General features: G+C 37.8%; 1 protein-coding gene across 4 annotated transcripts in view; it reads right to left on the bottom strand.

The window, feature by feature from the left end:
* The window catches only part of GOLGA5 (golgin A5), a 40,089-nt gene that overhangs the window by 16,450 nt on the left and 2,006 nt on the right, over positions 1-21,633 (bottom strand). For 3 of the 4 annotated variants that reach the window (XR_009501169.1, XR_009501168.1, XM_059915822.1), the window contains exons 2-9: positions 20,853-21,429; positions 15,661-15,888; positions 14,569-14,788; positions 13,995-14,118; positions 11,427-11,630; positions 7,413-7,583; positions 4,847-4,975; positions 1,778-1,876 (exon numbers count right to left, since the gene is read on the bottom strand). Coding sequence is in view for 2 of the 4 variants with exons in the window: in XM_059915822.1 (XP_059771805.1) it covers positions 1,778-1,876; positions 4,847-4,975; positions 7,413-7,583; positions 11,427-11,630; positions 13,995-14,118; positions 14,569-14,788; positions 15,661-15,888; positions 20,853-21,399 (1,722 nt within the window). In the remaining 2 variants the exon portion in view is untranslated. Of the gene's footprint in view, positions 1-1,539; positions 1,587-1,777; positions 1,877-4,846; positions 4,976-7,412; positions 7,584-11,426; positions 11,631-13,994; positions 14,119-14,568; positions 14,789-15,660; positions 15,889-20,852; positions 21,430-21,633 lie in introns of all 4 variants that reach the window. The other variant, XM_059915823.1, reaches the window with a different exon arrangement.

The following is a 21,633-nucleotide window of genomic DNA, read 5'->3' as shown; positions in this document are numbered from 1 at the left end:
TAAATAGCTCCTCCCAGTCTGTTGCTGACCTCTTTTCATTTTTGTAATGGAGTCTTTTGACGAGCAAAAATTTTTAATTTTGATGAAGTCCAATTTTATCACTTTTTCCATCTATGGTTAGTGCTTTTTGTGTCCTAAGAAATCTGTCTTCTCCCAAATTGCAAGAGATTTCCCTATACTTTCTTGTGGGAGCTTTGTAGCTTACGCCTAGCTTCATTCCAAATCAATTTTTGTTAATTTTACAAGTCTAACTAGGGGATAAAGATCAAGGTTCATTTTTTTCCATAAGTTTTTATCTAGTCCCATAAAATAGTTTTTAAAGAATGAAAAAATAGTCAAACTGCAATGTAATTTTTTTTTTTTAATTTATTTGGCTGCGTTGTGTCTTTGTGGCACATGGGATCTTTCGTTGTGGCAAGCGGGCTCTTCGTCGCGGTGCACAGGCTTCTCTCTAGTTTGTGGTGTGCAGACTCTAGAGCACGCAGGCTCACCAGTTGCAGCACACGGGACCAGTTGCCCCGCAGCATGTGGGATCCTAGTTCCCCGGCCAGGGATCGAACCCACGTCCCCTGCACTGGAAGGCAGACTCCTAACCACTGGACCACCAGGGAACTCCCATGCAATGTAATTTTTTAACCAAGATATTTTTCTCCAAGGAGGCCCAAAGGTAATAAGATAAGCAGAAACAGCATTTTTTATTGTTCATTCAGTATATATCTTAACTCACTGATTGAGTGGGGTTTTGTTTTGTTTGCAGTGTATTAAGGGGTTGATATCTTTTTAAATTGTACAACTTCCTTCTTACTTAGATGAAAAATCTTTAAGAGATAACCTCCTATGGTTAATTCTTGATTAACAAAAATACCACAATATCTTAGACATAGTACGTACTCAATAAATATTTTTAAAATATTGGAATGTTTACCTAAGCATTAAACTGATTGGTGGTTTATGCTCCTTTCTTTTCTTTAATTTTCTGTTAGCAAGTCATCTTACCATTTGTAATCATTTCACAAATGTAGGAAAGGGAAGGAGAAGGGAACAGTCAAAATCAGTTAGCTGTCCCCAACTCTTATAAAAATTTAAAGTTTTTAAACATTTTAAATTATGGACTACTAAGAAGTCTAAGAACTTAAAAAAATTAAATTATTTGACTTTTCATGTTCAAACAAAGTCATCACCTAACTGAAAAATGAACTAGTCAATCTTTATGCAAATTATTTAAATGATCAATAAGTTCATTATTTATTAAGTCAATCATGTGACTATAAGAGAGGAAAGGACAGTGTATAATGACAGGGTAAGTGAACGCACAATTTTGTCAGTTAATGATAAAGACTGGCAAATCTGAGTGGTAGGCACATGTTATTTTCTATGTTTCACATTTTCAGTTATAAAAAGGTCTTAGTGACTCTAATGAAAGATCTATTAATAAGAAAATGTATTGTTGGATTTTTCTTAGGAAAACACAATTATAAAACTGGCAATCAGCAAAACTACCACTGAAGTTAGATGGTATGAAATTCTGGAGTAACTCACATCTCCTTGGGTGACTGGTTACAAGATACCGGTATAAGAAGCAAGCCCTAGAATACAGCAAATGCAGACTCAAATGGCATTCGATGAAAATTCTATATCACATTGAAAATAACTTACCTCACTACTCCAACAATAGGATTCAGGTGAAAATACGGGAAAAGAAAGTCTTACTGTATCTCTAAAAAAAATGTAGTTTTACAATGGTATCTCTGCCCAAGTTGTGAATGCTGCTTCATACCTGATTCCTGAGTTTTTGAATTTCATCTTCTCGATCTTTAATTCTACTTTGCAATGTGTTCTTTGTTCGATACAGATCTTCTTCCATGTAGTGGAATTCCTATAAAGTGAGGCACAAATAAACAAAAGCTAAGTTAGTGCTCCCTATGTCATCTCCAGTACCTGAAACAATGCCTGACACAAGGTAGGCACTTGATCAATATGTGCTGCGTATATACCGAATGAGTAAATGAACAGACTTCAAGGGATCTGATGAAAAGTTAATACTTCAGCATGATGTATCAATTTGTATATGATGACTATCTAAGCACAAGTCTTTTTTTTTTTAAAATAAATTTATTTATTTATCTATTTATTTTTTGGCTGCGTTGGGTCTTCATTGCTGCGTGCGGGCTTTTCTCTAGTGGTGGCAAGCGGGGGCTACTCTTCGTTGCGGTGTGTGGGCTTCTCATTGCAGTGGCTTTTCTTGTTGCAGAGCACGGATTCTAGGTGCGTGGGCTTCAGTAGTTGTGGCTCACGGGCTCTAGAGCTCAGGCTCAGTAGTTGTGGCGCACGGGCTTAGCTGCTCTGCAGCATGTGGGATCTTCCCGGACCAGGGCTTGAACCTGAGTCCCCTGCACTGGCAGGTGGATTCTTAACCATTGTGCCACCAGGGAAGTCCCAAAGCACAAGTCTTTATTGGTCATATGTTTTCATTTTTCTTGGGTAGAAAAATGTAGGAACAGAACTGCTGGATCATATGATAAGTGTATGCCTAGCATAAAGGAAGAAAACCTGCCAAACTGTTTTCTGAATGGTTTTCAAAATACCTGTACCATTTTGCATTCCTACAGGAATATGAGAGAGTTCCAGTTCTTCCACATCCTTTCCAACATTTGGTACTGTCAGTCTCTGTAAGTGTGGCTATTATAGTGGGCATGTAGTGATATCTCACTGTGGTTTCAATTTGCATTTCCCTGATGATTTTGGGCAGCTTTTCATGGGCTTATTTTTATCAGGCAATATCTTGCACCTGTTTTGCTCCATCACTGATAAAACACAGAGAGAGGAAAAAAAGAAATACCTCCAAATTCACTAACAACTGCACCAAACTAGTTTGTACGATGGACAGGATCAGTAAAAGTCAGGTCAGAATTAAAGAGTAAAGCAATGCCAGGGAAGAAAGAGTAAATCATTAACTAAGTACCTTCAAAAGCATTATGCTTAACGGTGCAAAGTAAAGGGGGCTGTATGAAGAAGTAACGTGATAGGGAATCAAACTGCTAGAGACTACTTTAGACATTTAGTTCAACCTGCTCACTTCACAGACTAAAAAAACTGAGATAAGTGAGAAAAGAGAAAATGGGAAGGTAATTAGGTTAGGGAGGGGAATCATAATTTACAAGAAGGTTTGCCCAGTTTTTTTTTTTTTTAAACTAAATATTTCAGCTTACTTTTTTTTTTTTTTTTTAAAAACTTTGTGTTTATTTTATTTATTTATTTATTTATTTATGGCTGTGTTGGGTCTTCGTTTCTGTGCGAGGGCTTTCTCTAGTTGTGGCAAGCGGGGGCCACTCTTCATCGTGGTGCGCGGGCCTCTTATTATCGTGGCCTCTCCTGTTGCGGAGCACAGGCTCCAGATGCGTAGGCTCAGTAATTGTGGCTCACGGGCCTAGTTGCTCCACGGCATGTGGGATCCTCCCAGACCAGGGCTCGAACCCGTGTCCCCTGCACTGGCAGGCAGATTCTCAACCACTGCGCCACCAGGGAAGCCCCTGCCCAGTTTCTTCTAAGCTCTAGGCTAGCATAAAATTTAAGGCTGAAATTTACTTATATTACTTAAAGGACTATTTAATCCCAAGATTAAGTACTTCCCATCCAGAACATCTGATTACTAAATAAATAGCCTAGAGCTACATTCAGCTCCACTTTCCTCTACTTAACTCCCTCATTTTAGAAAAGGGCACTGCAAGTGGATGTGTAAAACCATCAGCCATAATAAAATGAAAGTTCTCTCACTAAACATCAAGAACATCAAATTCTTGTCTTTTAATATATACTAGCTCCTTAAATAAATTAAAATGCAATTTCTGAAAGGAGAGCTAATCTTACAACCAAATTATCTAAGATAGCCTATGATGTACCCTACAGGTTGTTACTCGGTGAATTTTTCTCTTACTACTCAGGAGATCACTGTCATAATAAAAACAAACACTTCCCTGAAAATAGAACCGGTTTCAGAAATGATAAATCCTAATGAAAAAAATCTTTAAAGAATATAAATATGCAAAGCTGGAAACGTTATAAGTGACGCACTGAGAAATATACAAAGCTTTCTTTCCCTTTTGTAAAATGAAGAGAATAGTGATTTTATTGTGAAGATGAAATAAGATAATGTATGCTAAGTACCTATAACAATGTTGTTACTCAGTAAATTATAGATGTTATGAATATTAAATATAGATTCCTATTGTGAAAATGTGACTGTAAACATGTTTAACTGTGTTAGTACTGAAACTATCATATAAGTACATTAAAGTAAAATAATTTGGCTTGGAGAGCAGGCAACTGCTAATTGAATAATGAAATATAATTTTAAACATGATTTGTAAGTAAAGTCTGTTATAAGCATTTTTTCTCAAAACAGAAAAAGCAGTCTATTATGGCACTAATGTTGTATTTATATTTCTATTAAATAAAAGTTACTACTGTTTCTGGAAGGTAAAAATCTGATAAAATACAAAAATCAGCTGATGTTTTCAAGTGTTCTAACATACGTACTCTGACAAGGAGATACAATAAAATACAGACAGAGCAGCAGAAAGAATTCTGGGCTCTGGGACAGGAATCCTGGATTCTATTCTATTCTCTAATTAGCTGTGTGATATTAAGCAAGTCTCAAAATCATTTTGTGTCGCTATTTTTCACCTGTTAAAACAAACAAACAACGAGGAGGGTGGGTTAGTAATAAGGTAGGAGGGACCTCTGAGCTCATCCTCTAAGAATTTCAGTACGCTGCTTTACTAGAAGTCTCCTCATATGACCGCTAGTGGACAGTCTTCCTAGGTAATCATCAATCTAAAATCCTTACCTGCTTCTGTCGGTCCAATTCGGCCTCTAGTTCCTGTTTAGCTGCTTTCTGTCCAGCTATTTGGTCTTGCAGATCCTGTAATTGTTCTCTTGCTGATTCCGCTTCACTAACCTGCTGAGCCTCCATATCCTAAAAAGATGAACCGTACATGTGAAAGCAATAATGAACTGTTCAGTTCAATATTTACTGAGTGATCATCATGTGCTGTGAACAGGGCTCAGCAGGCACTGGAGGGATAAAGATGAATGAGACACAGACGCAGACTAAAAGGAGCACAAAAACTGGCACTTCATTACGTAACACGGCAAATGGTGAGAGAAATGAACAGGATGCCGCAGCAGAAACCATTTGGTTTAATGCGCACGAGCAGACAGCGGCTCACTGGGAGACGTATCTCTCTATTCAAAAGCAACAATTTCAAGAATAGAAATGTAACATCAAAAAGGACGTCACTGCCTTAGTCCCCTGAAATTGCAGGTTAGAATTAGTTTTTGTACATGTGTGGGTATCAACATACAGTAACATACAGTAAAAATAACTTTTCTCTCATATCACCTGAGGTTAGTATATTTCTTTTTTAGCTCTATCACTATTATCTGTTTTCACATCTTCCCATATTTCTCACTCTAACTTCTTCACTTGGTGTCGCTATTCTCACTTCTTCAAACTCAAAAACCAGCTTCTAGATATCTGTGAAATCCACTAGTGGCAAAGAGCATTGCTCTAGGTTTCTGTATTTTCCCTCTATGGGTTAATAAGTACAAGTCCATTCATACAGTACTACATGAAACAAAAACTGGCATCTTAACTTTGCTTTTTATCTTTTGGTACATTGTGTTATATACTCATCTCCACAAATTCTGGCACTTCGCATATTGTTTGAAAGAACTGATAGATTAATGATACTCCCAGATAATCACAGTAAAATACTCTAAATTCACACGACTTTGTGGACTTAGTGGAAAACAGCAATAAGGTAAATTATTTTTCCCTACCATTTTCAGGGTGAGTAGAAAGTAGACTAATCTTTGTTATCAATTTGACTAAATCCGATGAATTCTCAAGAGATAGGCAGTAAGCGCAGTGGTTAAGGATACACGTCCTGGAATCAGACAGACTGGGTTCTAATCCTGGCTCTGCTACTTTACGAGTCATGGCAAGTTACTTTTCTTCTCTGTACCTAAATTTCTTCAAACTGTAAAATGAGAATGCATCATCTCCCTCACGGGGTTCTGGTAAGGAATAAATGAAAGGACATATGTCGAGGGCTTTGTGCAGCGCCTGGCACATGAAGTGCTCAGCAAATGACAGCTGCTATAATTAACAATTCTTCCATTTTGCCAGCCCTAATCCTACAGTCCTTATTATCAATTTCATAAACTTCTTGAGAAAGGATAGGAAAATGTGTCAATGTCATCAATGATGCCGGGGTAGGGATGAGATATTAAAGTAAAACAAATCATATTTTTCATAATCTCACCCAAAAGACACGGAATAGGTATGAAAAAGTTTAGCATTTATTCAATTTCAAATTCATGGGACTGAAGTCATTGGAATTCAAAATCATTTAGAGAAAAAAGATCCTACACTTTTAAAGGACAGTAAGAAAAAAACCCCAGAAATAATAGCAGCTACTATTTACTGAGACTATTATGTGTCAGGAACAATGCTAGGCCCTTTATACATAGTATACCTTATTCTCAAGAGAACCTTGTTCTCATCTGCAACCTACAGATGAGAAAACTAAGGCTCAGTGAGATGTGGTACCTGGTGTAAAGTAACACATCTACTAAGTGCCAAAGCCAGGATACAGGATCTGCATCTAGATCTGACAGTCAAACCCATGCCCCAGACAAGCCAGCCCATTCTCACAACTTCCACACTTGCCACTGTTGTTCATGTACATCTTACAAATCAATAATTTCCTAAGTCAATGCACGGATAAGTATTCTTGGCAGAAAGTTGGTTTTTGTTTTTCTTTTTTAAGAACAGAAGGCTCATTACCCCACACTTTTATCTTTCCCATCCTCAGAGACCCCTCCTATGTCAAAGACCCCATGTTTAAGATAAATAAGTGGCCCAATTTTACCTTTAGATTAAATATATTAATTACACAAACTATAAATTATAAGATTATGCATGAAACTATAAAAGATCATCCCTAAGCCCATTCTAATATTAGACAACACTCTAGTTTTAGAAACAAGCCCAAATCTAATTTGTTTTTAACCACTAGAATGTTAGGTCCATAAATATGAAGATTGTCTGGTTCTCTGTTATAGCTCTAAGCCTAGAAGATGCCTAGCACATGGCAAATACCTGGTAAGTATTTGTTGAATGAATGAATCTAGTTACCTAACTTTCTTATTCCTGTAACTTTAAGTCAATCAATGGACAAGAAACCTATTGCTTTAGATTCACTTCTACATGGTAACTAATATTCCCAAAGTTTCACACATTATTTCACCAATACCCTTCCCCCAAAATACAGAATCCATCATGTCTCAAGCTACTAATATCTGAGGGTAAATGGCTGTCTGTGAAGCTGAACGGTAATGAATCTTACCTGTAATTCAGATCTCAGCTGATGTATCTGACCCATCAGTTTCTGTATTTCCTCCCTTTGCATCTCCTTCTCATGCCGAAGTTCTTCTAGTTCCACGCTATTTGCAGTACTGCTATCTAGGCCTTCAAAACCAGATCCTTCCTTTAAGCTGTTAATCAATTTTTCTTTAGACTATCATAAAAAAAAGAATAGCAAAGCAGAGATTAGCCTGTACACTGAATATCATCTACCACACACCAATTAAACTGTTATGGGAATATTCCAATTATATTCTCCACCAGAGAAAGTCCACAGAATGTTAAATCCATAGGGATAAAAATGCAACAGAGCTTTGCTGTACAGTGTTCTTGGACTGTAGTCCCCAGGACCATGTTATTGTTGATAACTTGTTATTAACAAGATTCTTCTCATACTTTCTTCTCATCCTTTCTTATACTTCGCCCCCCCCGCCACGATCACATTCCACTCAACAAATATTTATGGAGAACCTACAATGGGTTTGGCACTATTCTAAGTGTCCCATGTAATAAAGACAATGTCACTCCAGATAGTGCCCTCTGCCTTATAAACTAAAAGGGAAGTGACAAATATCCGATACAAGGCAATAAACACAAGCTGAGAGGCGGCTATATAGTAAGATTACCTGCAGAGTTCTGAGCAGGAAAAAAAACACTTCTGGGGAAGAGAAGGCTTTACTTGAAAGATAGCTCTTATACTGGTCCTGGAAAATGGCTAAGATTTTAAAAGGTGGAGAGAAAACAGAGGACAAAGCATAAAATGAAAAAGCACAAGGGCCCAAGAGTATCCTGGGATGCATTCAGACAGAATGTCAGGACCAGTGTGTGAGGGCTTCGGATACCAGGCTAAAAGGTGTGAATTGTACTGGGCAGTCCAGAGCCAGTTACCAGGAAGTGGATAAGGAAGTGATATGACCAGAGGTGCGTTTGAGGAGGGTAACTGTGGCAGAGGTTTAAAGCGGTAGCTCACAAACTATGGTTGATGGGCCAGGTCTGGCCTCTGGCCTTTGTTTGTATAGCTCACTAAGCTAAGAATGGTTTTTTACATTTTCAAAGGATTATAAAAAAGTAAAGACAAAGAATATGTGATGGAGATCACATACAGCCCTCAAAGTCTACAACAGGTACTATTTGGCCCCTTACAGAAAAAGTCTGCCGACACCTACTATAAAGGATAAGTTGGAAGAAGAGATTTGACATGGGAAGACTAGTTTAAAAGTGCTGTAATCCTAGGCCAGTAATAAAAAGGACCATTGGTTCCTTCACCATAAATATTTGAAAGTCACTCTCCTCCATCAAAAATAGTTTCTCCTTTTTATGTGGTAGAATTATGGGTGATGTCTTCAAGCTTATATGTATTTTTCAAATTTTCTATAATAAACATGATTCGATCTACATCTGTATTTATATATCCATACCTCCATGTGGCTAAAGAGCAGACCTCTCTACTGAGCTTCAGGCCTACATTTCTGATGGCCTTCCTGATACTTTCACCTCGATGTCACATCAATTTTGCAAACTCAGCATAATTTCTCATAATCTCCTTCAATCCTAACCTGCTGTCTTTCCTTTTTTCCCTTTTGCAGTAGTACATGGGAACATCATTAGTACACTCAAACCAGAAACCTGGAATCATCCTAGATTCCATTTACCTTTTTCTCTCTTCTTCCAATTAAGTCTCCAAGTCTCATACATTCTACCTCCTACATTTCTCCTAGCAGTCCCTGGTTTGTCATCCTCACTGCCACAAACTTAGATCAGGTCCTCATAATTTCTTACCATTATTTTTGATAAAAGACTCTTTAGCATCCACATCTCACCATCCCACTCCTCATCCCTTTGATGTATTCAACAATTTACTGAGTACCTACTAAGGGCCAGGCACTGTGCTGGGGATTCAACGATAAACAAGACAGACATCCAACACTCCCCTGACCTCTTCATGGCTGCCACAGCTCTTACACGCAAATCTGACCATGCTGCTCAAATCCTCTGAAACCTCCCCACCCCCTACCCTCACCTACAGGATAAAATCAAAACCCCTCTGCATGGTATGCAAGGCCTTCCACAATCTGGCATCTGCTGTCATTGAGTTTTCTCTCTCATCTCTTAATCTCTGATACTTGATGCTCTAGCAACAGAGAACTAGCTGCAGTCTCCTAAATACACCATGTTCCCTCAGGCCCGCTTTGCTCTGGCACAGGCTGTTCTATCTGAAATCTCCTCCCTATCATGAGTCTTCCTACTCATCCTTCAAGTTCCTCTTCATACAGCATCTCCAGTGATCCCTGACATCTCCAGGCAGGTTTTAAGGACTTCTTCTTTCAAGCTCCCATAGTACTGCGTCAATAATTTCATTTTATCAATTGCCTCACTTCAGTTTAGTGTTGTCCCACTAAACTGAATGCTCCCTTAAGAAAGAGGACACATCTTTTGAGCTCAGTATCCTCAGCACCTATCAAAGCGCCTAGCGAATAGTTAAGTGCTCAATTAAGTACCTCTTAGATGAATTAACAAATTACACTGATACAACACAAATAATTAGAAAGAAGAGTTTAGAGGAGATGGATATGATATTTCACGGAGGTAGAATAAAAAAGGTGTTCATAGCCAATAGGAGGCAGGCACTAAAGGAAAAAGGTGGCGTCAAAATGACACTGCAGTTTCAAGCTTCACTGCCTAGGAAGGTGGCAATATCACTTACGAAAACAGGAAAATGGAGGGGAAGCTGATTTGGGGGTTGGGACATCCCACATAGAGAAGCACGGCAGGCATTCAGAAACCAGGTGGGAAGTTGGAGCCATGCTGAAGTCACATCAAGTGACAGAAGCAGAGTATATGACAAAGCAAAATAAAAAAGAATAACAAAAAAGGACAGAAGAAGAGGACCCAACAGAAACAGCAGTAAAGAAAAGACAGAGAGCTAAGGCAGTACAAGCAACATTAGAAGGCAACTTTCAAGAAGGTAGGAGGGTTCAAAGGGTCAAAAAGCTCTACCAAAATCAAAGTGGATGGAAACTAGTCAGAGGACAGAAAGCATTTAGGTCACTAAAGACTTTTGAGAAGACAATTTCAGAAATGTAGTGGGGACTGAAATTACATAAAAGAGTTAAAGTTAACAGTTCTAAAATGAAGACAGCAGATATCACACGTCTGGCAGATGTCGCACGTCTGGCATTAAAAGAAAGGAGAAGGACAGGGAAATGGATCAAAGTGGTCAAAAGAGCCAAAAGCAATGTTTTTTCCTCAGTTAGGCGTTTCAAGATCTGGTCTTTGTTCTTCCACTAAGTAACCATGTGTTGTTGAGCAAGCTGAGCCAGAAGAAGGCAGCAGAGAGAAAGATACAGAGGAAGAAAGAGGACAGACTTATGGAGAAAGGGCTTAAATGAGGTGAAAGGAGATGGAATCAATGCACATCAATGATGGAAGAAAGAGGACAGACTTAGGGAGAAAGGGCTTAAATGAGGTGAAAGGAGATGGAATCAATGCACAGGTGGAAGAATTATCCCAGAAAAAAAAAAATGAAAGGACACGTCTTCACTCTGATATGAAAGGCAAAGGAAAGAGAAGTTGAAAACTACATTAGATGACTACAGTCTTAGATCTAAGGGAGGGGGAAAAAGCTGGGAGAGGAGATCTGAGAGCTGGAGGAGGCCTAGACCAGTCACTCTGAAAAATTCAAAAGAGGATCAACAAGGAAGAACATAACAACTGTTAAAAACAAACACTGAAATTATTTATCACGGTGATTAAGGTGACAGCTTGAAGACCTGAACTAGGTAGTGGCAAAATGAATTTTTTTCTTAAAAGGAAAAAAGTGGTAGAAACAGGAGACATTTCATCTTTTTTATAATATTTCTAAGAAGAGCAAGGCACTTGAAGCAAGCCAACCCAGTCAAACAGGAACAAAGTATCTCACAGATCTGTAAAAAGTCTCAGAATGTCTCTCGGTCATCTGGCCTATCTTAACATTCACACATGTGCGTCTCACACTTACCTGGAGTATTCTAGTAGCTTTTTGCTTGTAGTCAATTAATTCCTGCTTAGAGGACTCCAAGTTGGACTTAAGCATTTTGATTTGCTGCTGTAGCTCATCCGCTCTCTTCTTCTCATCTGAGTATTTTCTTTCCACCAGGGTAACTGCTTCTGCCAAATTCTGGCGCTCTGCTCCCATTTTATTAAGGCGTGCAGAAAACTCGCTCTGTGACAAAGTTTATATTATACTTATTATATCATTTTGCTTTGAGGTATACTTTACAACCATCCATTTAGATATCTTATGGGATTTATTAGCTCAGCCCAACAACATAACAGGGAGGTAAAAAAAAGTTCTTCATTTGTTAGGAACTGAAGAACAGGAACTCTAAGGTTGTGGTTCCCAAACATGGCAACTCATCAAAATCAGTGAGGGAGTCTGTTAAAAATACAGCTGCCCAGGGCCTTCCTTGGGCTTAACTGAATTGGAATGTCCAAGACTGGGCTTGGGAATCTGTTTTTTAAGAAGTTTCCCAGGTGAATCTGGTCACTTGGATACTAGGTCTGGTCTGACACTAGCTGATCAATGAATAAAGGTCTACAGAAAACTAGAAAGTCTATTAGAAAACAAATGGAAGACACAAGTACACAGCTACATCTTTTCTAATATCATGGCTAATGTTTTTCCTTTATTTCAGTTTTTCTAAGAAACTATTCCCTCTAATTTTTTTAGCTTAAGAAACTTTTAAAGTACACTCTAAAAAACACATGGTCTGTCCCTTAGCCTACATTTAGTTCTGAGAATTATTTATATTTTACCCTTATTTTCAAAAGCTCCCATCACCAAAAAACTCAGAAGGTGAGACAGAAGTCAGAAAGCTTTTATAGGTACACGCCAATAACTAAAGCCCACAAACCTCTGATCCAACATTAACTCCTGTTTGGAAGAAAAGGAGCACGAGGACCACTCAGCGAGGCACACTGAGCATGTGAAATGTGTCTGCAACTGAGAACTGCATTTTTAAGTTTATTCATTTTAATTAATTTAACATAAATACTGAAGCTCAATTCAATTAATAACAGATCTATGGAGATATAATTCACATTCCATAGAGTTCACCCTTTTAGGGTGTACAATTCAGTGTATTCCTGAATACAATTCAGTGTAGTGTTCTCAGAGTTGTGCAACCATTTGTCATTATCTAATTTCAGAACATTTTCACCCCAAATAGAAATCCTCTACCCATACGTCCCCCTTCCCTCCCAGCCCCTGGCAACCATTTATCTACTTTCTTTCTCTATAGATTTGCCTATTCTGGACATTTCATACAAATGGAATCAACAATATGTGGCCTTTTGTGTCTGCCTTTCTTCACTTAGGATAATGTTTTAAAGGTTCATGCATGTTATAGCATGAGTCAATAATTCATTCCTCTTTATGGCTGAATGATATCTCCTTGTGCGGATATACAACATTTTGTTTATCCATTCAGCAACTGATGGACGTTGTATTATTTCCAGTTTGGGGCTATTATGAATAATGCTGCTATGAACATTCATGTACAAGTTTTTGTGTGGACATGTATTTCCAATTTTCTTGGGTATATACCTAGGCGCAGAATTGCTGTGGCATATGGTGACCCTATGCTTAACTTTTTGAGGAACTGTTATCCTGAGTATGTTTAGAACTACTTTTTCACCTATACATTTTATGAAATCTAAATACAGATCAAGTATTTCTGAAGAAAATGTAGTGAATGAATTGAGATGTGCTGCAAGTGTAAAACACACCATATTTAAAAGAATCAGTATGCAAAAAAGAATGTAAAATATCTCATGAATAATTCTTAACATTAACTACATGATGAGATGATAGTACTTTGGGATATTTTACTGTGGTAAATAAAATATATTAATAAAAAATTTTAAAAGTCTATATTACCTGTTATTTACTTTTAGGGCTGAACTATTTTCACCTGTTGAAAAGACAGTCTGGGCCAGCGGTTCTCAACCCTGACTACCCATTAGCTACACCTGCAAATCGTATAAATCCAAATCACCAACACCTATGCCCTACCTCATACAATGGGATCTGACTCCCTGGGAATGAAGACTCAGCATCAGAAAGTGTTAAAACCACACAGGAGGTTCTAATGTGTAGACAGAGCTGAAAATCACTGAACTAGATGCAAAAATTCACTTAAGTGTAAAACTCTAAATAAACATTATGTACAACTTTCTCTTGAAGTAACAGAATCAGATTAAATTGGAATCAGAAAAAGCTTAAATAAAAAGAATGAGATGTCTCAAATCAGCTTTTAATCAAATAATGGTAATGCTGGCTACACAACCAAATTAAATGAAAAGATGTATATATCTAATGAATATTAAGTATTTTAATTGTTTTTCAACATAGAAAATTAAATTTAGCAAGGATCAAGCTAAATTTTCAAATACTTAGTTTCTGCCACAGAAACAGAATTTTCTGAAATGCACTGCAGAATTTTATTACAGTAAATATGTTATGATCAGTGTAAAGCGATTCCTCCTCATCCAAATAATAAAAGAGCCCTGCTGTCCCCATTCTAACCTGCATTTGTTTATAGCTCTCCTGCTCTCTCTTCAGAGTGGCATCTGCTTCGTGCAATCTCTCCTGAAGAGTTTGTAGAGCTTGATTCTGCAGGCTACTACCTTCGCTGTGATCCTGCATTATTCTAAAAGAAAAGACATCCCTCGAAATAACTCATTTCCACAGTATACAAGTGAAAAGGTAGAATAATTTTTAGAGCATTGGCATATTAGCACAAAAAAGATGGTTTGACTAAAACATTCTTAGAGAAATCTCTTTCCCTTTTCATGGACTGTAATCTATATTTTTAGGCATCCAAATATAAGCACACGCCACACATCACTGTACGTCAAAAGATTAACGACACTGCTCTTCAAATATTTTTAAATTCAGAATTTGCTAACAATGCATCTCAAGATTCAGATAATAAATCCATTTTTAACCACACACATTTCCAGCATTACCAAGAGCTACATTTTCTCTCGTAAATTTACAAAGTTAAATTTTCATAAGACAGTATTTACTACCATGTTTATCATTACTTGCACTGATAAACATTCTAGCTCATTTTCTCATTATTAATAGAATTAGCTACCGTGATTTTTCACTCTGTAAGGCTTCCAGTGCTTCTGTGCGAGTATTCAGCAGCTGGTCAGCTTCTTGGAGTCTCACTTTCAGTACAGCCAGCTGGGAATCCTTTGCAGCCACCGCTTCAGTCAGGTCATCTACTTGTGCTCGAAGTTCTCGAGTTATTCGATCACTCTTTGAATGGTCAACATTCCACTTTTCAACTCTTGCTCTTGCTTTGTTTAATTCTTTACAAAAAAAAAGAAAAAGAAAGAAATTTCTCCATACAAGTAAACACATCTTTCTCACAGCACACAAAGAGCCTCCTTTGAATGCCTTTAGTACTTATTGCCAAAATTAGGAGCTTACAAGTATCTTCAAATTTTTTGCTCCAAGAGGGACCTCCATTTTCCAAGGCCAACATTCGTATCTATATTACAGTTAATTGGTTGGAAACAGGCATGAAGCTAGCTGCTCTTCTACAAATGTTTTTTTCTGGAGATATGTCATAAAGCATTTGGGAGCCAACATCAGTAGACAGCCGAGAGTTCACAAGATTAAAATGGTCAGTGGATTTTTGGAGTTCTGCTACAGATAGGAAAGAATGCACATCCAAATCAAGGGCAGACGATGTACACCCCAGTAAGACCAAAAGAAACAAAAACAAAACCTAAAGATAAAGACTGGAAAGAAATGTTTCTTTCAATTACTGTGGCCAAAAAGATGTTCTTTTAACCTAGAAAATTGGTGCAGAAAGAGCAATGCAGTGCAGAGTGCCAACCAAAAATAAATAAATAAATATTGAAGCAAACTGTACAGGGTCTCTGGAAAAACTATGTCTATGTCTAAATTAGTCTGGGTTTCTAAAGTCAGTCTAACAAGGCTTAAACTATCTTCCTATTTGTGGTTTCTAAAGAATGACCAAATAGGCCAGTGTCCTGTTTCAGGTGGGTGGGAGGATGATTGGTCCCATTTCCAAATCTGGGCCTTATATTTCTGTGAAAACACTATTTTACAAGTCCCATCTAAAATCTTTCTAATAGTTTAGATATAATCAAGTTTTTAGTTTATTTTTGAAATGCTGAATTCCTAACCCTGGGTAATGTAATTAAGGCTCTACCCTCTTGAGTTTCCTTGGATCTCTGAAGTAATGAGGCCATTTCTTGATTTAAAGACTGAACTTCATTCCTCAGCAGTTGATTCTCCAGTCGAAGATTAGATAGTTCATGTGATCGCCCGTCATCTTTAGGCACTGGCTTGTGATCAGCACAGGCAGCACCTGATGATACATTTTCCTTTGAAGAAATCTCTTGGCCTTCATGGCCAGAACCTGAATTATTAGAGGCTTCTGTAAAAAAAGCAAATACATCTTTGTTACATTGGAATGCTCACTATATACGCACTAGTAGCTTACTGTGGTAGAATGCCTTTTGGCTCAAGTTGACTGCGACTGCTATAGCTAAAACACCGTAAAAGGTAAACTTAAATTTTTAATAGACTTCCCTCTGATGAAATTTCATTCTCATACATACAGCCTATAGATCTGTAAGAACCCTCAAAGTGTGGATACACTGAACAAATGGTGATAAAGAAAAGATACAAGAATACAGTTCTGGGAAGGGGAAAAAAAAAAAGCAGAGAAATTTACGTGGCTGGGTTTAGGTAAACAAGGGTTTTGGTCTCCCTTCTGTCTATGAACCATTTTTGAAAAAAAGGGAGAAGTTTCAACATTGAAACTATTGGAAAGGCATAAAAGAACAGCTGTGGGTTTCAAGGCAAGGAGAGTAATAACAGGTCAGAGCAATTTGTTATATACCAAACTGGAGTCTAAACTGCCTTACCCAAAGAGATACTCATTAATTCAGACACTCATTAATTCAGTTTCATCTTGTTTTTGTTACTAAATGTGATGCAAATACACTTTTTACTTACTCCAAAAAAATTAAGTATGTGCTAAAAAATGAACTATATCTAAATGAAAAGGTTCTCAACATCTTTAGTGATCAAGAAAATGCAAATTAAAACCACAACAAGGACCAAAACACACTCGCTAGATGGCTAAAATTAAAAAGACAACACAAAATATTGGTGAAGATATGGAACTCTTATAGACAGATTGCTGGTGGCAATACAAATGATATAAACACTGTGGGGAAGTATTCACAATTTCTTATGAAATTAAACATGTACCTACCTTTTGACCCAGTAATTCCATTCCTGTATTTATTGAAGAGAAATAAAAACATTTTCCCACAAAAAGACAAGTACAAAAATGTTCATAGCACCTTTATTCACAAAAAACAAAAACTGGAAAAACCCCAATGTCCATAAAAGAGACTGGGTAAATTGTGGTATAATACTACAGTAAAATACTACACAATAAGAAAGAATTATTAATATACTCAATAACATGAGTGAATCTCACTAACATGGTGAATAAAAGAAGTCAGGTAGGGCTTCCCTGGTGGCACAGTGGTTGAGAGTCCGCCTGCCAATGCAGGGGACACGGGATCGATCGCTGGTCCGGGAAGATCCCACATGCCGCGGAGCAACTAAGCCCGTGTGCCGCAACTACTGAAGCCTGCACGCCTAGAGTCTGTGCTCCGCGACAAGAGAAGGCACTGCAATGAGAAGGCAGCGCACCGCAACGAAGAGTAGGCTCTGCTCAGCGCCAACTAAAGAAAGCCCGCGCGCAGCAACAAAGACCCAACGCAGCCAAAAATAAATAAAATATATTTTTTAAAAAATGAAAGGAATTAATGAGTTATGCACCCATCATAAGGATTACATTTAGCAGAGTGCCAGATATTGGTATTCTTCAGGTAGTATTTGTGATCAAGCTTTGATTTCTGCAGGGTTAATATAAGTGATTAGTGTCTGTGTTAAAATTTCAGCTGTGACATTATTTTCCTGAAATTAAGTAAAATAAATATAATCCTCCCGAAAGTATATGAAATAGACAAATTCTTAGGAAAAAAATATAACTTACCAAGAACAGATTTAAAAAGAAATGGAGGGCTTCCCTGGTGGCGCGGTGGTTGGGAGTCTGCCTGCTAATGCGGGGGACGCGGGTTCGAGCCCTGGTCTGGGAGGATCCCACATGCCGCCGGAGCGACTGGGCCCGTGAGCCACAGCTACTGAGCCTGCGCGTCTGGAGCCTGTGCTCCGCAACAAGAGAGGCCGCGATAGTGAGGCCCGCGCACCGCGATGAAGAGTGGCCCCCACTTGCCGCAACTAGAGAAAGCCCTTGCACAGAAACGAAGACCCAACACAGCCAAAAATAAATAAATAAATAAACAAATTTTAAAAAACAAAAAAACAAAAACCCTCTTTACCTCTATTTAGAAACCAGAATTTAAGTTCGATCTGTCATCTTTAAAAAAAAAAAAAAAAAAAAAGAAATGGAAAACCAATTGAATCGATAGTTAAATCTTCCACTATGAACACCCCAGACCCTGATGGTTTCACCAGTGAGTTCTAGCAAACATTTACTGAAAGTTAAGTTTGGTTTTAGGTTTAAGTAAATCAACTGATTTGTATACCATATTAATATTAAGAAGAAAAATTATGATATCTCAATACATATATGAAAAAAACACTGCTAAAATTCAACATAAGAACTCAAATTAGAAATACACGGAAACTTCCTTAACCCGATAAAAAGTACATATGAAAAACCTAACACAAACTGAAACACTCAAAGCATTCTCTTTACGACAAGGAACAAGACACAAAATTGGTTTTCAAGTACAAGCCAATGTAGTAAGGCAATAAAAAGAGTTTTTAAAAAGATAAAAGGGTTAAGCAGAAAACAGTCATTATCTACAGATATTATTGTGTTGTTGAAAATTTAAATGAATGTATAGAAAAATATGAAGCTTAAGAGCTATCTTAGGTTGCCGTGTGTGTGTGTGTGTGTGTGTGTGTGTGTGTGTGTGTGTATTTACAAAAACCTATAGACAGCAACAAACAGAAAGTAAAAAATTTTAAAGCATACCATTTATAAGAGCTTTAAAAAATATAAACTACCCAGGAATAAATCTAATAAAAAGTATGCAAGACACTTATGGAAGAAACAATAAAATCTTAATGAAAGACATCTAAAAAATAATTATACCATGTTAATAAGTTAGAAGATTCTATGTTGTAAAGATGCTGATTTCTCACCAAACTATCTGTATGTCAGTAGAAGCAATGGACTCCCAGTAAAGACCACCAGAAGTTTTGTGGAACTTGGCAAGCAAATTCTAAGACGCATATGGAAGTACAAAAGTCCCAAGAATAGCCAAAACATTCTTGGAGAAGGACAAGGTGGTAGAATCTGCTAAGAAGGACAAGGTGGTAGAATCTGCTCTTTGAGATATAAAGACATATTATAAAACCACATTAATTAAGACAATGTGGCACTGACACAAAGACAAATAAACCAATGAAACAGAATTAAGTGTCAGAAACATACCAACATATAGATGGATATTTGATATATGACAGAGGTGGTATTGCAGATTAATAGGGAAAGTAAATATTTTCAATAAATGGTGCTGGGATAACTGATTTCCATTTGGGAAAAAAAGGGAACTAGATGCCTACCTCACACCATACATAAAAAACAACTTTAGGTAAACATCCAAATATGAAAGGCAAAAGTATAAAACCTTTCCTATAATACAGAAAAATACCTTTATGACCTGAGGATAGGAAAAGATTTTCTAAGACACAAAAGGCACAAACCATAAAGAAAAAATTGATAAATCATTATATCAAGAACTTCTATTGAGACATTATAGAAAAAGGAAAAAAACAACAAGGTAAAACTGGAGAAGGATGAGAAAGAATTGCCATCTAGAACATATAAAGAGTATCTATGAATCAATAAGGAAAAAGACATGCTTCCACAACACTCTGACCATACCTCAACTGCTGCATTTACTATATTACATGTATATTATCTGTGTACATGTGTATCTCATCCAATAAACTATAACCCATTCACTTCTGTATCCTGGCCCAATAGGGTCTCAATAAATGTTTGTATAATTAATCAAAAGATAGTTGAGAAGAAATTTAGGATTGTTCATACCTAGTTAATTAACTCTAGTGCATGCATCTGTCTTGAAAGCCCAAAACCCGTCTCTTTACCACTTTTTTATCTTGAAATACAAGAAAGATTTTATTCACTAAGAGCCAAGACTGTGGAAGAAGCTAAATGGTTTAAGAACATAAGCTCCCATGAGTTATCAGCTCTATAAAGAATCCCTGCAAGGACCTATCATGTTTATTGTTATTTTAAAATGCTTCCTAGGTACTCAAATTAGCCACATTATCATGTAAACATTTTTTGCAGGTGAGAAGATGTACATGTTGAGGTAATTTCATAGCAAATTAAACAACTGAAAACCAGAATTCTAAGTTCTTACTTCACTACTAAGTCAATGCCTTTAACCCTCCAACTTAGATCAAAGTTCAGTTTCTCACGCTTTACTTTCAGGGTAGGCAGGGGGAAAAACACACCAAAAAGCTCACAATCCAGAATATAAGTGAAGTACAGCCGCCTGTTATTTTTATAATACCAATGACAGAAAGAAATGAATTGGAGATAGTTCCAAATCCAAAACTATATGTTTCCTTTCAGATTTCAAAATTTTCTTCTTTATATCTTAAAACGTCTTAGAGAATCATTTTGGATATAATTTCTTAAGATGCTGGGCTGAGGACTTCCCTGGTGGCGCAGTGGTTAAGAATCCGCCTGCCAATGCAGGAGAGACGGGTTCGATCCCTGGTCTGGGAAGATCCCACATGCCACGGAGCAACTAAGCCCATGCGCCACAACTACTGAGCCTGCGCTCTAGAGCCCGCGAGCCACAACTACTGAGGCTGCGTGCCGCAACTACTGAAGGCCACGCGCCTAGAGCCCATGCTCCGTGACAAGAGAAGCCACCGCAATGAGAAGCACACGCACTGCAACGAAGAGTAGCCCCCGCTCGCCGCAACTAGGGAAAGCCCACGCGCGGCAACCAAGACCCAACACAGCCAAAAATAATTAATTAATTAATTAATTAATTAAAAAAAAAGATGCTGGGCTGGGTAAAGTTACCAACAGACAACATTCAAAGGTCCCTACTGTAACCGTTCATTGGCTAATAGTGTTCTATGCTGTCCCCCTTATTTACACCACACACTTCAGAGAGCCTGCCCTTGCGCCAGCACGGACAGGTAACAAAACAGAGCATGACAAATGCTACCAGAACATTTTAGGCTATGGTGACATCCAATTTGGTTAACTCTAAAAGAAACAGAGGACTGATGAACTACCGTGGCTTTGGCTCCCAGAAGGATGTTCTTCAATGGTTTTGATGGCGGTTACACTGGTGTTCACAGAACTGTCGCTTGTTGTCCGAGAACTCTGCAAGACAGGTGTTTTGCCCCTTTCCTTTTTGATTTCCACTTTCCCAGTAGGCTCCTTCTGTGAACTATTAAGAAAATCAAACAACAGCTCATCATCAGGCTCTGACTTTTTTCTTCGAACAAACTGGGATGAAGGCCTAGGAACAGATGCATTTTCAACAGGATGGGAGGCCTCCACCGATGTCCTAGATCCTAGTTTCACATTTGCAGTCCCAGCTAAGATGGTGGCTTTTTGATTCCTAATATTATCAGCTGCTGAGGAAATGTAAGTCGCTTTAGGTCCTGTCTGATAAGTCAAATCTGTATTTTGCTGGTGAAGTTCAGGATAGTCAGTATTTTTGCTATAAACAATGCTGCTGGTGTTCTCTTTTCTACTGAGAGCTGTTGCAGCCCCTTGATCAACTCTGTTTAAAAGATCTTCTGCCTTTCCAGCAAGATCAGCAAACCAGGACATGATGGCAGCAGAATAATCCTGTTGGTGAACCTGTAAAAAGGATATAAAATGATCAGTGTGGCTTAACAGCAGAGCACAGCGATTAAGACCAGGCTCTAGAGTCAGACAGTCCTGGGTTGGAAAGCCTGACCCTGCCTCTTACTATGTAATTTCAAGCAAACTACTTGACTGAAACTGAGAAACTTCACCTAGAAAATGAGGAAAATAAGTGTACTTACTTTACAGGATGGTTTT

This window comes from Balaenoptera ricei, chromosome 2 (genome assembly GCF_028023285.1).
Source record: "Balaenoptera ricei isolate mBalRic1 chromosome 2, mBalRic1.hap2, whole genome shotgun sequence".
Lineage (NCBI taxonomy): Eukaryota > Metazoa > Chordata > Mammalia > Artiodactyla > Balaenopteridae > Balaenoptera > Balaenoptera ricei.
Note: the sequence above shows the minus strand (reverse complement) of the source record. Positions and strands in the feature narration are given on the sequence as shown.